Here is a 15200-nt window from a genome sequence, read left to right as displayed (position 1 = left end):
ACAGTGTTGCCAGCTTAAAGTATATTTGCTTCAAGAATTTGTGTTGCAAGTGAACTCACAACACAATTTATCGATTCGAGTTGAAAGTAAAAACTGTGCCATGACCTTGAAAAGATAGCGAATTGCGATAAAAACAATAACAATACTAAAATTTACAAAAACAACAAGAACAGCAACAACAAGGCACGCAAAAACAATACATTATCTCACCCCTTAGAAACGTGCGCACACCTCCAACGCACAAGCGTTAACCTCGTATGCCTGCATACAGTCAGCAGCAATAAATTATCAGCAATAATTTTTCATCTTGAAACGGCAGCAGCAACAACAATGCAGCTGTGCGCGGCAGACGCAGCGCGCAGCGCAACAGTTGAAGCACAGTTGAGAGTTCAAAGCCCACCAACGCGGAGGCGGCGCACATTAATTTCAGACAGCAGCAGCAGCAGCAGTTGCAACAATAACAAGACACGCAATCAAATGTTGCAAGGCAACTTTACGTAAATAATAAATAAAATGGTTAAAATTCACCTCAGCAGTAGCGACTGCGACAAAAACAACAACAACAACGCAAAACATGTTGTGAACTATCGAAAATAACAACGCGGAAATATTTTACCGAAATGAGCGGCGAGCGGCAGCAGTTGAAACAATGCGCCAACAACAAAACAGTAAACGATAAAGCGCGCCGCATCCATTTGTTGTTGGTAGGTAGCGTTAGAGCGCTTGTGCGCTGCTGCTATAAATTCTGCACAAAAAAGCACAATAATTCAACCTGAATCGGTGTGACTGAACGCCTGCGGCAGGCAAGTTCAATGTACAAAACACCCGCTGACGACGAAGTCACTGCAATAGCAACTGTGCCGCGCGCCACCGCGCAAGCTCAAACTGGGTCCACACACACACACACACACTTATGCATGCTGAAAAAGCGCCTGAGTATAGTTTTTGCGTGTGTGTGTGTATTGGTGGTAAGCGTCGCGCTTCTGCGCTGCCATTAATTCTAGCGCTCGCCGACTTGTTTGACAGTTCTGACAGACTATTATTTAAAGTTGCGCTTAAGTACAGAGCACGCTGCCGCTCACCCGCGCACCACCATTGCTTTGGTTGTTTTTGTGGCAGTCACTACCGCCACCTGTAGTGCAATGCCATTTCAACACAAGCACAAAGCATGTGTTGTGACGCCGCGTCGTTTTTCGTGTATTAAAGAGTGTGTGTGTGTAGGTACCATCTATACGGCAGCACTGCCACTGTCGCACATTTGTAAAATTTGTACGGCATTGTGCACTTTGTCTTCCGCTTATTTATGGCCGCTCTGCCGGCGCGTCAGACTGTCCGCCTACCACGCGCGGCCAGGCAAGTCTGAGTGTCTATTTTCCTTTCGATTTTCATCAGACATATTGCGGTATTCTGCTTGTGCTGGCGAATGTAGGTTAGTAGAGCGTTTGTAGGCCGTTATTAATAATCGTTTCGCCGGTTTGTTAGACAGCTTTTTAGCATATAAACTCCGACTGTTAATGCTAGCGGTTGGAAGCACCCTTGTGCGGATTTGTAAGCAACCAGACATGACTTAGTAGTTGGTAAGAGCAACTGATGTGCTCGGAATGAGCAGTATTGTGGTCAATTCCAAAAGGCTTTCACTGACAAAACTTTTCGCAATAAAAGCGTTAAGTTAAAAGTAAAATTACGGTTAAGTTAAGTAACGCTGATACTAAGTTAAGGTTTTAGTTTAATGCTAAATTTGTTGTAAATTTTACAACTTAGCTTTATAAGTTCGAAGTTAAGTTAGTGCCATAGCTAAGTTTGTGTTCAGTTCAAGGTTAAGGTCAAAGGTATTAAAACGGAAGTAGAGATGAAGTCAAATAATGACGATAAGGTTACGGTTAAGTTTAAGTTAATTTTCAAATTTAAGTCAATAGTTTTGAGTTCTAAGTTAAGTTACAGCAAAGGTTAAATTTAAATATTGACTTAAAGTTACAGAAAAGGTTAATTTTAGTTCTAAGTTAAGTTTCAGAAAATTTAAGTTCTAAGTTTAAGTTACGCGCTTTGTCAAATTTAAGTTCTAAATTTAAGTAACGGCAAATAAGTAAGTATTTAAGTAACGGCAATTAAGTTTAAGTTCTAAGTTAAGTTACGGAAAGTTAAGTTCTGAGTTTAAGTTACGGCCAACGTTAAGTTTAAGTAATGGCAAATGTTAAGTTTAAGTTTAAAGTTCAGAAAACTGCACATCTTTAATTTGGAGTAAGTTAAGGTGTACTTCACGTCTTGACGTTTCAGTAAATTTTAACACAAAACAACACCAATATTTGTTGCATATACATACATATATGTACATATATATATATATAGTTACGTAAACAAATAAACACAAATAGTGCCAGCAAAATTAATAGTGACAATGACTTTGCCAGTTGCACTAACAAATTCCCTTTTCTTTGCAGTGCGACAAGCATACGACCGTCGGCTCGAACAGCACACTGAAATATGTAGGCGAAGTTCAAGTTCCCTTCCATGAAAACATTTATAAATAAGTTTGCGGCCACAATCCACTGCAAAGGATTACACTTGTCAACCATAATTCAAACAAATTAGTCATTGGCATAATTTTCTGCCGTCGCTAACGTCACGCCGCTCCGCATGAATATTTGTGCAAGCATGTTTGCGCGCGCATAATGGGCAAAATTCCTGTTTGCGCATACAGCGCATAATTTTCCAAAGTAAATTGGCGCTCACATACACAAACACACCAGCACAGCAGCGTGTTGCTCTGTTTGTATTGACGGCAGTTGTCATTATTATCAGACGCCATATTTTATGTGATTTCTCATGGCACCAACGCCTAACTGCTGCTACCAGAATGAATGGGTCGATTTTTTGACGGCCACCACAACTACTGTCACGCCATGTGGTGCGACGGTGTGGCGTATTCTTGTCGCACTCGCTCATCTAGATACACATATGCACGCACTTTACGCTTAACGCGCTCACAATTGCTGGGTAACTGACCTTTTGTTGTGTGTGCGCGCGTATGCGCGGCGCGTCTATGGGCAGCGGTGACAGTAAGGGGAGGAGCGCGCTTGGCTTTTCGCTTTCCGCCTTTGGCCTGTCCAAAACGGGAGAATTATGGTTTGTTTACATTTTTGCGCGTGGCAGCCGGCAAATATTCGCTAGTAAATATCCATACATCACACACACAAACATACTCGTTCGTTTGTATAGAAGAAATTGGCGCAAACGAGACAGCACATGCTACATTGCTGCTATGTTAAGTGAATATGTGCGCAACTGTGTATGCGAAATGTATTTAAATGCCAGTAAATACCTGCGCCGCGACCCAAGTAGTGTGTGTATGTATGTATGTGCGTGGGGTGTAGCGCCTGTTATGCGCGTTGTGAAAGCAAAATTTATGATGTGCGGTTTTTTGGGCACAACGCGCTATCACAACAAAAAGCTGATATATTATGTATGTATGTAGATGTGTGTTTATATCGAAGCTTAACTGTTTATATGCTTGATTTGATTGTACTATATATGCGTTTTAGATATATATAGTACATATACAATATTTTGTTATGTTTTCGCTTAGCATGTTGCTTTAACAACCTTTATGTCCCGTTGAAGCTTTTAAGGTTCTAGTTGTTTTTTGTAAGTTTTTCCAATGTAATTGGTGTTCGAAATGTGCCCTTACTGTAATGGCGCGCGACCTTCGCAGTCATAACGACGTTCGTTACACGAACGTTAACAAGCTTTTGTGGCCCAAAGTTCGCTTAGCTAACATTTATAAGTGCGCTTAGTTACTTAATTACAGTATTGTTCTAATTATATGCTATGAATAAAGTACGAGTTTTATTTAAATAGAAATATATACACTTCAAAATACAGAAAAACAGAGTATATACATGGGAGCTTTTTTATGTACTTTTGAATGAAGCTTTGAATAATATGCTTGAATGCAGGCATTGATTATTGAATTTAAAAATGTGATTAAACAAACTTAATGCTTAAAAGTATATAAAATAAAAAAAAATCGTATAATCAGTCACATAAATTGATTAGCTTTTAACCAGAATTTAATAGGCAATTTTAAATTTTTCGTAAATCTTTACGTAATTAATTAGAAGCAATAAATATATTGCGTACTAATTAAATAAATGTAGGAATAAGCAGTTATGTATACCTATTATGAAATTATTACTCCTTAACAGAATATTTCATTAAACATGGATTGTCTAATCGAAAGAACTGAAAGCTCTAAGGCTTCCAAAGAGCTTTCTTCGGCCTTTTCAATTTGTGAAAAGTTCGATCAATCTGCTAATTGACTGTGTCTTTTTAAACTCAAAAGAGCTTTTTAAAAAAGCAATGAGGACTAGCAGTGAATTTGGGCTAAGCTAATCTAAAACCTATTGGGATATGAAAAGCTTTTAACTCAAAAGCAAGAAAAACTAACGTTTAATAAGATACAAGTTACTCAAAGTTTCTTAAAAACTCCTTAAAACATTTTTAGAGCTAGCCCTCTAGATAATTATAAACTTCTACAGTCAAAATAATTATAAACTTCTATAAATTATATACTTTTAAAATAAATGAAATTTTTTTCGAAAACACAAACTTCAACAAACAACTTAAAAGCAAAGTCCAACAACATCCAAGAGAGCTACTAACTACGTGGTTTTAAAAATCTGACACTTAAACTTTGTAATTATTAATTCCAAAACACGTGACTTCCAGTCGATTAAAATAAAATCTTCCAAAAAATCTTTCTTTTTCCTTCATAAAAGCTTTTCGAAAAAGTTTTATTATCTTGCCTAATAAAAAGTTTAGACTAAACTACTCTTTAATCTTTTACGTTTTAAGAGTTTTTATTGATGCCGAACGCTAAATTTGGTTAAATCTGCTCAACAGCTTTTTGATGTCATAAAAGCTATTTATGAAGACTGAAGCTAAAATAAATTTAAACTGCCATAAAGCTTTTAATTTAAAAAAAGGTCAAGTTTTATTCAAAAACTCAGTTTACTACAAAAAACTTCAAAGCTAATTTCAATAAAATCATAAAGTTCCTTATACTGACAACAGAACAGAAGTCTGTCATTCAATTTTTTTACTCTCAATCCTCACAGATTACTTTACAAATCTCTTTTAGTCACAAAACTTCTTTATAAGCATACATTAACACTATAATATCTCTTTATAATTTTTTTATTTTCCACTCATTCCATTTAAATTTTGTTTGCTTAAGTTATTCTGTGAATAATCTCTGTCTAGATAGTCGGAGCACAAAGCGCCAGCATTTTAATGAGCTGCACAAGCTACACATATGAACACGCTCTGCTTTAACGACTGCAGCTGAACAAATTTGCGCTAAAGCACGAGCTAGAGTTGTTAAAAAATGCGGCTAAACGCTACTAGCGCTAATGTGATTTTATTAGTTTTTATGATTTCTCGCTTTAAAGCGCGCAAATCGCAGTGAGAGCATCACTTTCAAGTTGAACTCACTGTCAGGGTATTACGGCTACTGTTTCTAGTGGCTACAAACCTAGATGTGAAATTCTGGATGTAATTGGATACCATGCAAAGGCTAGTATACGCATTTGGGGTTATAAGGCACTAGAAGCAGCCATACAGGAATTGGTTCTGCTCATAAAGTTAATACGCAGATTTTATTATGAGCAAGCTGGCGCTGGTTGTAGAGTGTATATTTAAAGAAAACGTTGTTGCTCACCTAAAGACTGGTGAATGCGTTTCATTATAATGTAAGCACGTAAGAGAGTTTTGGAAGATTTATGTAGAACAACATAAAATTTACCGGATAGGAAAAGTAAAAAACTAAACTTCGAAATGGAATAATTATAATAATGAAAACGCGCGCTCAGGCATGGTGTGTGCCCACTGATCCTGCGCGCAATGAATAGTGACGCAAGGCAAGTGAGTTGTGAGTGTCTGTAAATTCCATAAAAAATATCAACCGAGCAAAAAAGTATTTAAATTTCTATGCGGCCTCCAAAAGCAGGAATATCGCTTAGTTTTTACTACCATTATTAAATTTTACGATGCAAGTACTTTTACACTTCATTCTTCATTCGCAAAGCCATACTGCGAGTATGCAGTAGAGTCATAAAATCTGACAGCTGGTTGAATATACAAACGAGTAAGAGTCTTAACGCGAAGACGCGCGCATAGAAACACAAGCTATAAATATGAGACGATGAATCGATGAATGAACAAGTGGCGGCGTACTCAGGAGCATGCGGAGCGCTATCGCAGGAGCACGGAGATCATAAAATTGTGCACAGCACGGACGCGAACCCTACTAATGTATATATACTTGAGCGCTAGTTAACACGATCGCAGAAAGAGTGCCACTAACTCAGCTGTTGCTTGCGCACTTTTCCCATATCTAGCTTGTGTAGATATGCGCGCGCAATAAATCAAAAATGCTGCCGCCGCAAAAATTTTATTACGCGCGCGCGTAAATGTTCGATCACGTGGCAATATTAGTGCGCGTTTAATGCATTTTTCATTCAACGGCTGCCAAAGTGTATTAACAACATTAGGGCTTGCTAGAATGCAGCACGCGAAAAATATAAATTTGCCGCTATAAATGAATGCACTGATTAAGCGCGTATAACTATTATATATATTTTATTATAGGTATTAGAAGCGAGTGTAACTAAAATAAATTTTCAACTTCTTCTTTACTCCTCAAAAGAGGCGTCTCCGCGCACGTAACGCCGACAAGGCTGCTTTCAACAATCAATCGATTTTCACTGCCACCGCGCACCTCAACTACTTTATATAAATCTCTAATATTTATCGACAGGTCACGCGCGTTCACTAGTACCTGCCACTGTCACGTCGCCAGAGTAGCTTCAAATTTCAGTCAAACTCATTAAAGTGATCTTTTAATATTTATACACTCTAAAGCGCTATGCTGTATGCGTTTCGACTAGTAGCAATTTGCGCAGATTCGCACACATTGTGGGCGTACACAGTTTACTCCACCCGTCTAATCGAACGTGATCGATCAAGCGAACGCGCGGGAGCCGTCAATCTGAAATTCCAATTTCTGTGATGATTTTGTTGACACAACAACAACAATGCATGGGGCAATATAGACAAAGAAAGATGTGTCGGCGATGACGTTGATGATGTTGCTGTTGATATTTAAGATCACCGGCTTTTTGCTGCTTTCCTTTTCGTTTCAAAGTGATGGAATGCGCTCAAGGTGTAGACAGTTTTTGTACCAACCTCACATGGGCGCGTGTGCGCGTATGTATGGCGGCGGCAAGTGGTCAGCGGCGTAATCATGTGGATATATTCTATTGATGTGCGGCCGCGCCAATTTTGTAGCTTCCGCGGCGGAGGAGGGTTTTTAATTAAAATTAAAGTTTATAATAGGTTTTTATCAGCTGGCCTTCTGCATGTCTTAAATTAAAAAGAAATTTCTCATTTTCGGCGTAGCGCTACGCCGTTTACTCAACGTGGTGTAGAGCTTTAAGTGGGCGTGTCCGGTACGCACGTACCATCAGATTAGCGCAGCTGCTTGTCGGTCGGCCGATACAAGGCAAGTTTAGTATTTAAAATGAAAGGGAAACAATTTTGATTGATGTTACGCAAAGTGCTGAGCTTATGATGTAATACTACAACAATAAATTCATTATAATTAATTTATGTGATTTAATAATGCTACCGTTGAGCAGATTTCATCACGCTATATCAGTTCATATATCATATACATGTGCCAGCATGTTGTTGTTTATTCGAGAATGAAAGTGTGCGTCGAACTTTTAAAAGACCGGAAATTGAAACCTGTTACATTAATGTAGGGATGCTGCAACTTTGCTTTGGAAATTGGGTCAAAAACTCATATGATTTAAAAACAAATGAAAAGATCGTTTTAAAGGAAGAATATAAGTTAAGTATAAGTTAAGTAATAGCAATAAGTATAGTGTTAATGATGCGATGAAATGTGACTTACCATCATATGTTAGTTCTGAAGGATTTAGTGATGATAAGAACTTACCATCTGAAAAGAGAAAGAAAATATTTTATCATTAAAAACTGTGTGATAAGAAACTCTACAATATAATATAAAATATAAAAATTTTTTTTTAATAAAATTAGCGCTTAGCGTTGTTTTTAAAAAACGAGAGAAAAGAGAGTGTAGGGTTATTAATTTTTATATCAGTCTCATTCTCAGTTTCGAACAAGTCTTAATCTTAATCTCAATTTCCCTGTTAATATCAGTCTCACTATCACTCCCAATCTTAATCTCACTCCCAATTTTAATCTCGTCCTTAATCTCAATCTCAATATCAACATAGATTTCAATATCACTTTCAATTTTAATCTCAATCGCAACCCCAATCTCAATTTCAAGTTCAACCTCAACCTCAATCTCACTCTCTATCTTAGTCTAAATCTCAATATCAGACTTAATCTCTATCCACTCTCAATCTCAATTTCACTATCATTCTCGATATTAATTTACATCTAAATCTCAATATCAATTAGATCGCGATATCACTCCCGAAATCAATCTCTAACGCAATCATAATCGCAATCATAATCTCAATCTTAATTTTAAGTTCAACCCCAACCTTAATTTCAATCAAGTCTTAGTCTCTGTCTCAATCTCAAAATAAATTTCAGTCTTAATTTCAATCAAAATCTAAGTCTAAACTTACATTTGCATATAAATCTAAATTTAATCTAAATCTAAATCTAAATCAAAATCAAAATCAAATTCAAAATCAAAATCGAAATCTAATTCTAAATCTAAATCCAAACCTTAGCCTAATTTCATTGGCAATATCACACTCAATTTCGATTTCAATAGCAATCTTAATATAAGTCTTAGTCTCAAATTCAATTTGAATTTAAATTTTAATCTCAATTAATCTATGAGTATATTTAGCAAAAGAATAAAAGCTAGAAACCTATTAAGGCTTCCCTACTGACTGTGTGTATGTATAGCTACACCCTCTACTAATAAACCCTTCATTCATGCCGCGATCATAATACGAAAATTCTTTAAGTTTTCCAACTATTTAACCAAACAAAACGTGTGTTGAAATCTTGAAGAAAGGTCAAAGCTTTAAAAACATATTTGTTTGCTGTCCAAAATTGCTTAATTGCCCCACCTAACTGACAATGTTCCCTCAATAAAGCAGAACACACTTCCCATCCCATGACGACAAGTGCCAATGGAAATACCGGAGCACGAAAAGCGTTGAACATACATTATTGATGCAGCTATATGTGTAAATACAGTAAATTTAAAAATTAAAAAAAAAACAACAATAAAAATTAAAAATAAAGTTTTGTACGAAGCAGCAATTGCAGTGCAGTCACAGCAAACGAGCGGGCAGGTGCGGGCGGACGACAAAATTTCATTTTGGACGACAGGTGATAAATAAATCGAATGCCATATTTAGGCTGGGGCGCAAAGTGATCCCTTTCAGCGGGCGCGCTCCACTAACTGACGTACTGATTACTTGTGGCGCATTCGCGGAGCGCTATTGCTGTAGGAAGCTATCACTAAGAAGACGCGCGCTGCTTCTACTTACACTACCGCGGGTGCAGCGCCATTTTGTATGGTGCTGCATTTAATTGTGCAACAATACCACACAAAAACAAATCGACTGCACCTTGCGCACCACGTGCAAAAGAAACCGGGACAATCAATGTCGTCGAAGGCGACGCGCTGTGTTGGCGTTGATGAGGACACACCAGAAGCTGCGCGTTTATCTTTTGACTTTTATATGTTTCCTTTTTTCACTCTTTCAAGTGATGTATTTTTTGTTGCTACCGTGCGCGCGCATTTTTAAAAGGTGTTGCACAGTATGAATTGCCTTTTCTTCAAGGTAGACAACGACAGCGATTCGAAAGAGTGCAAATTGCCGCCAAATCGAATGCGCGCAGTGACAATTGGCGGCGTCGGCGTGGCATGCAGTTAAGAACGTCGCAGTGGCAGTACGATGACATTTGCACATTTGCCATGACCATGCGGATGGTGAGACACTATGCGCGCGACCGCATTCTGACATTAATTGCGGGTTAATTTTAAGCTTTGATTTGTGCACATTGCAACCCACAAGCAAACGCGGCAAAGCAAAGCGCTGCGGCGAGCTAACGCTGCGGCACGCAAAGCAGTGGGGCGGCGCGGCAGCGCAGTGGTACTGTGCGTGTGTGTATGCAATGGTAGTGGCAGTAGCTGTGTAGTCAATTTAAATGCAAAATGATGCATGAACTGTGCGGCGCGCTGCGGCCGCTGTGCCACAATGCATTGACAATATTGACAGCGAAATTATTGCTAAGTGCGGTTAATTATAGTGATTTATTTGCCGATCAGTTGGTACGATATGCGGGCGAATGCGCGCCGCCACTCGGACGCGCATTGTCAGTGGCAGTCAATTGGTGCACCGAGTGCATAAATAAATAAGCGGGTAAGTTAGTGTGGCAACTTGATGAGTGGCGCGCCGAGCAGATTTGTTAATTTCTTGCATTTCGTTGCGTACATGTATATGTGTTTGTTTTTGTTTTTTCAAGGTATCTGAGATGCAACACTGCTGATAGCCAAGTAAGTGGCAAATGTATGCAGCACTTGCAACGCTGCCATTGCTAATTGCAACAAATCGCTCAATAATGGTAGGCAACAAGGCGATCAGGTAGCATGATACAGGTGTAAGTAGTGCAAATACAATACAAATTAAAACGAGTTCTATCAAATGTAGCAGAAGTAAACGCTCGCTCGAGTATATGCTTTCTTACATACATAGTTGTATCAATAACACTAATAACGTGTTATTAGCAGCGCCATAGTATAATTCATGCAACATTGAAACGTGTTATGTGAACGTCAGAATCGCCACAATATATACATGCCACACACATACACACACACACATATATTGCATACATTGCTTGCTAAGCTGTCAGCTGCATTACAACAAATAACATCACAAACATCCGTCAGCAATATATCGTCGCGTGCATGCCTCAGGGGCCTTCAAAATGTTTGTATCAACACGTTTTTCACTTGCAATTAAAATTTTAGAACTAAAAAAATCCATCTAGTAGTGGCATTAAAAGCTGTGGCTACACACATAGCGAGTGTACTTTGAAGCATTGCTGTACATCAAACTATGCATGCCAACATGCATTGCCGCACAGCAGCATTTCACACTCGAGTGTTTGCCTGCTTTGCTATTCGCTCACTTGTATGCGCCACAAGTGTATGGTAGAAAAAAAATGAAAATAAAAAAATGTGAAAAAAACTAATAGTAATAATAATAATAAAATACAACAAAATTTAAATGCTAATTAAGATAGCGTGCAACGCCAGTACAATGCCAAGTATCGGCAACGCTGCTGCCCGCCCCAAGAAAAGCGCTCGCTCCGTTAATACGCTAAACAGTATTTAATTACTTTTGAAAAGTCAAGCAAACAAACCTGCCATACATGCAAACACATACACACACATTCACACACATGTATACAGACACTTTTCGCTGTACACACGCTTGCAAGCGAGCGTTTTATATGAGAATTTATTGGCGCACAGCTACAATTTGCGCCTGTGTTGGCAGCAATTTTCTGGCCAGACAAACGCCACAGACAACGAATGAAAATTCTTATTACTACAATGTTGCAGTTGTTGCTGTAAATAGCTGTAATGCTATAATGGACCAGTAAACGTGTAGCATGCCTGCCATTATGCGATGTACTACGGACTTATTATGCTTGTTATTAAAAAGTTTTTATTCTCATGTTTCTATTTTAATTTTTTTTGTTCGCCTTGCTGTTGTTATTGTTTTAAGTTGTGTCTCGTGCACTTTGTCGCTTGCGATTTGTCTGTCAGTCAAGGCATAATTTTTGTATTGTTTTTTTTTGTAGCTTTATTGCACCGTCCGTGTTTGTTTGTAGTTGTTGTTTTGCTAATACTATTTTTTGTTATGTTTTGCTAATATCATGCCTTGTGTCTTAGTTGTTGCAAACAATTTGTTGTATGTCGTGCAGTTGTCGAAAAATTGCTGACTGCATTATGTAAGTGAATTACTGCAGCAGCAGATGAATTGCTGTGCAGATTTATTGAGTGAGCAGTTAAATGGCAACACAGAAAGGAAAACAAAAATTTGGAAAAAAATTCCCAAGGTGCTTGATAGGGTTTTATATCTGCATTAGGATTTGTAAAAAGGAAATGATTTTTAAATTTAATATTAAAAATCAATTTAAAAAAAAATATTTTTTTTGTATAAAAAATTTTATTTTTATTTATTTTTGTTTTTTTGTAATTTTTTTTTATCAATAAAAATGTTTATAACTTACAAATAGACTTGTATATATTTACTATACTTGTATATATTTACATCTACGTATATATACACATATTTTTGCACTTTTGCCGTTATTTGCTCTATGGTGCTCATTTGAATGCCGTGTTTTATGGCTATTTTATTATTTTATTAATTTATTTGTTTATAATTTTTCAAGTTAGCAGTTAAAAGCACCGCCCAAGCCATATAAGTTATCAGCTAGATATTGAGATAGTACTAAGGCTGTTTCAAGCAGTTGAATGTCTCAGAAAATTTCCTAAATAATGATAAGTCTTACGGCAAACACTATATAATACATTGTGACAAAAAAGCACCCGGATATTGTAATTAAATTCACCGCGTAAATGTTATTACAAAAAAAATTATTTTGCTTAGTTGATAGAGCTGTCCTTAAATACTTTGCCAGTTGTGAAAGCGATCTGTCAACCAATTTGTTTCCAGTAGCTGCTTAAGTCGATACACCTCAGTAGTGCGTTGCGATTTTTACAATGGATAAAAATATCATTATAAATGTTGGAAAAACTTACGGTGATTCATTTTTATCAAAACACAAGCCTACGAGTGACGCAAAGCCTGCAAAGATCGTTAAAGACACGTCTCGCTCTGCACGACCTTCGACCTCTCAACTAATGAAAGTATTAAAAAGATAAAGGATATGATGCTTGAAAATCGTGAGGTTAGTATTACAGAGATGGCAAAAGAGCTCGAAACCTATCGCGAGTCCGTTCGAATGATTTTGGTGGATATTTTGGGTATAAAAGGTGATCTTAATCGACTTGTCCCGATAAAACTGTATTGAGTTAAGTTAAAACGGATAAGATTTAAATTTTTTTTAATTCGAGTTTTTTGTTTTTATTTTATCAATTGAATGCATTTTGTTTTAAGAGTATTGTGTGAAAATTTCAAGTCGACTGAAGTACAAATTTTTATAACTGTCGACTGAACGTTTTACAAGAGAGCTTTTAACTTTTAAAAACGTTTTCGCTACAACTTCTGCACCGATCAATTAAAATTTGGATCACGATTTCTGCAGATAATTTACAAGGAAGTTAGGTAGAGTGAATGTCTGATGACGCACCGAGGCTTTAGAAGGCCCAATCGGAAACCACAGGGGCTAAAATTAATTCTCTCCATTATATCCTCTCTGAACCAACCTATGCTGGAATCTATTCACGAAACCTGCACTATTTTTCTATACAAAGCCTTGCATTCTCATAGAAGATGCCCTATATTCTCTCCTTCTACCTGCTGACAGCTTTTACAACAGTCATTGTATGGAGTTCCCAGTCTACTGGCACGCCTTCCGATTAAACGAGGTAACGCCGGATTGTTATTTTCAAATTTCTTAAAAATATTTATTTCACAAAAACTATTTAAACGAGCTTTTCGTAAAAAAATTAGAAATGTTAAAAAAAAATTGAAGAAAGGTACTATTTAACGAATGAACCTTTAGTCGGACGATGCAGCACCAAGTTATAAGGCTACCACAATCTTACTTTTTTTCGAGACAAGCTAGAAGAATTGCCGCCATTGCCGTATATATGTGTAATAAAGGCTGAAAAAAATAATTCGAAATTTTCCTTATACAAGGAAGTCCATTTGGGTTCTACACTGTCCTGAAGCCTCAATCAAAATTTTAAAAATTCGAAATATTATTTTCTCTGAATTTTTTTGCGCTAAGTAAATCAAGTTTCTAAATTGTTCAAGTTACTAAATTATATGCAGCAGCTGCCGCTTATAAACTAGCTGTTTTTAATTATTAATTTGTGGCCCCTCTTACTTGCTGGCCCTTAACTGCTGGGGACAAAGAGTACACACACACACCAACACATGCAATTAAAATAGACACATGCAATTGTGCATTTAATTATTGCTGTTGTTATTGTAATGAAGCACACCAAATTGGTGCTGTTGCATGCACCAACTAAACAACGAGTGCATGGCATTTTATGGGCAAAATTGGGCATACACATGCACTCACACTCACACACACTCTCGCACGCACACAGCGACATTCGCAAAAGTGTTTAAATTAATCATATGCGCAATTTATCGTAATTATTTTGCAACTTTTCTAGCTGTCAACACGTTGCTATTTCGCTGTTGTTGCTCCTTCGGCTTGCTGTTGCCACTGTCGCCGCCGTCGTCGTCGCCGTCGCCATCGCTGTTGCTTGTCACTGCTTACCACCGTTTGCTATTTGCTGTTGTCTGTTGGCTGTCAAGCGTTCTGCCAGGGCAACAGTGATATAAAGTAGCATGCAACATGCCACATACATACTTGCATATGTGCATACTTTGTTGCAGCTAATACACGCACACACGCATTTGCAATTCATAGAAACATCGTTTTGTTGCACATTACATGTAGTATCGTGATTATTGCCACTGTTTGTCGCATAAAGCGCTAATTGACAATATTTCAACGCAATCGCTGTCATTGCTGCCCCATTCGGCTTGTTCAATATATTATTTGCTTGCGTTTTCTTGGCATTTCAGCGAAAATGCATTTCATTCAAAATGTTGCACGCTGCACCATTCATTGATAACTTGCAACATATGGTTGCATTAATTCTAAGAATGTATATGCATATACTTGCACATAATTTTGCATATAAATTTATATTATTCTGCGACAAAAATATTTATTGTGCGCCAGCACAGACCTTGGTAATTAGTTGCACTGGAATGAGGAAATTCTTGGTACGATATTTTTAAGGGCAATTAGTGTGTAGGGTGAAATGACAGAGTCGCCGCAAAATGTTGCCAGTTAATTACATATTCGCGAACATGTCTCTCATTTAGTTTCTAATTTTAGAGACTACCTTGCTGGGCTAATTTGTGGCAAGTCTTGCTTTTCATAATTTTATG

At 37.4% G+C, this 15200-nt stretch overlaps 1 protein-coding gene across 1 annotated transcript in view; it reads right to left on the bottom strand.

Annotated features, from left to right (window-relative positions):
* Nucleotides 1-15200, bottom strand: part of LOC126751079 (homeobox protein homothorax) — a 317674-nt gene that overhangs the window by 113484 nt on the left and 188990 nt on the right. The window contains exon 8 of the mRNA XM_050461014.1: nucleotides 7973-8020. Coding sequence (XP_050316971.1) covers nucleotides 7973-8020 — 48 coding nt within the window. The remainder of the gene's footprint in view (nucleotides 1-7972; nucleotides 8021-15200) is intronic.

The sequence above is a fragment of the Bactrocera neohumeralis genome, chromosome 2, assembly GCF_024586455.1.
Source record: "Bactrocera neohumeralis isolate Rockhampton chromosome 2, APGP_CSIRO_Bneo_wtdbg2-racon-allhic-juicebox.fasta_v2, whole genome shotgun sequence".
Classification (NCBI taxonomy): Eukaryota; Metazoa; Arthropoda; class Insecta; order Diptera; family Tephritidae; genus Bactrocera; species Bactrocera neohumeralis.
The sequence above is the reverse complement of the archived record's forward strand: the minus strand, read 5'-3'. Positions and strand labels throughout refer to the sequence as shown.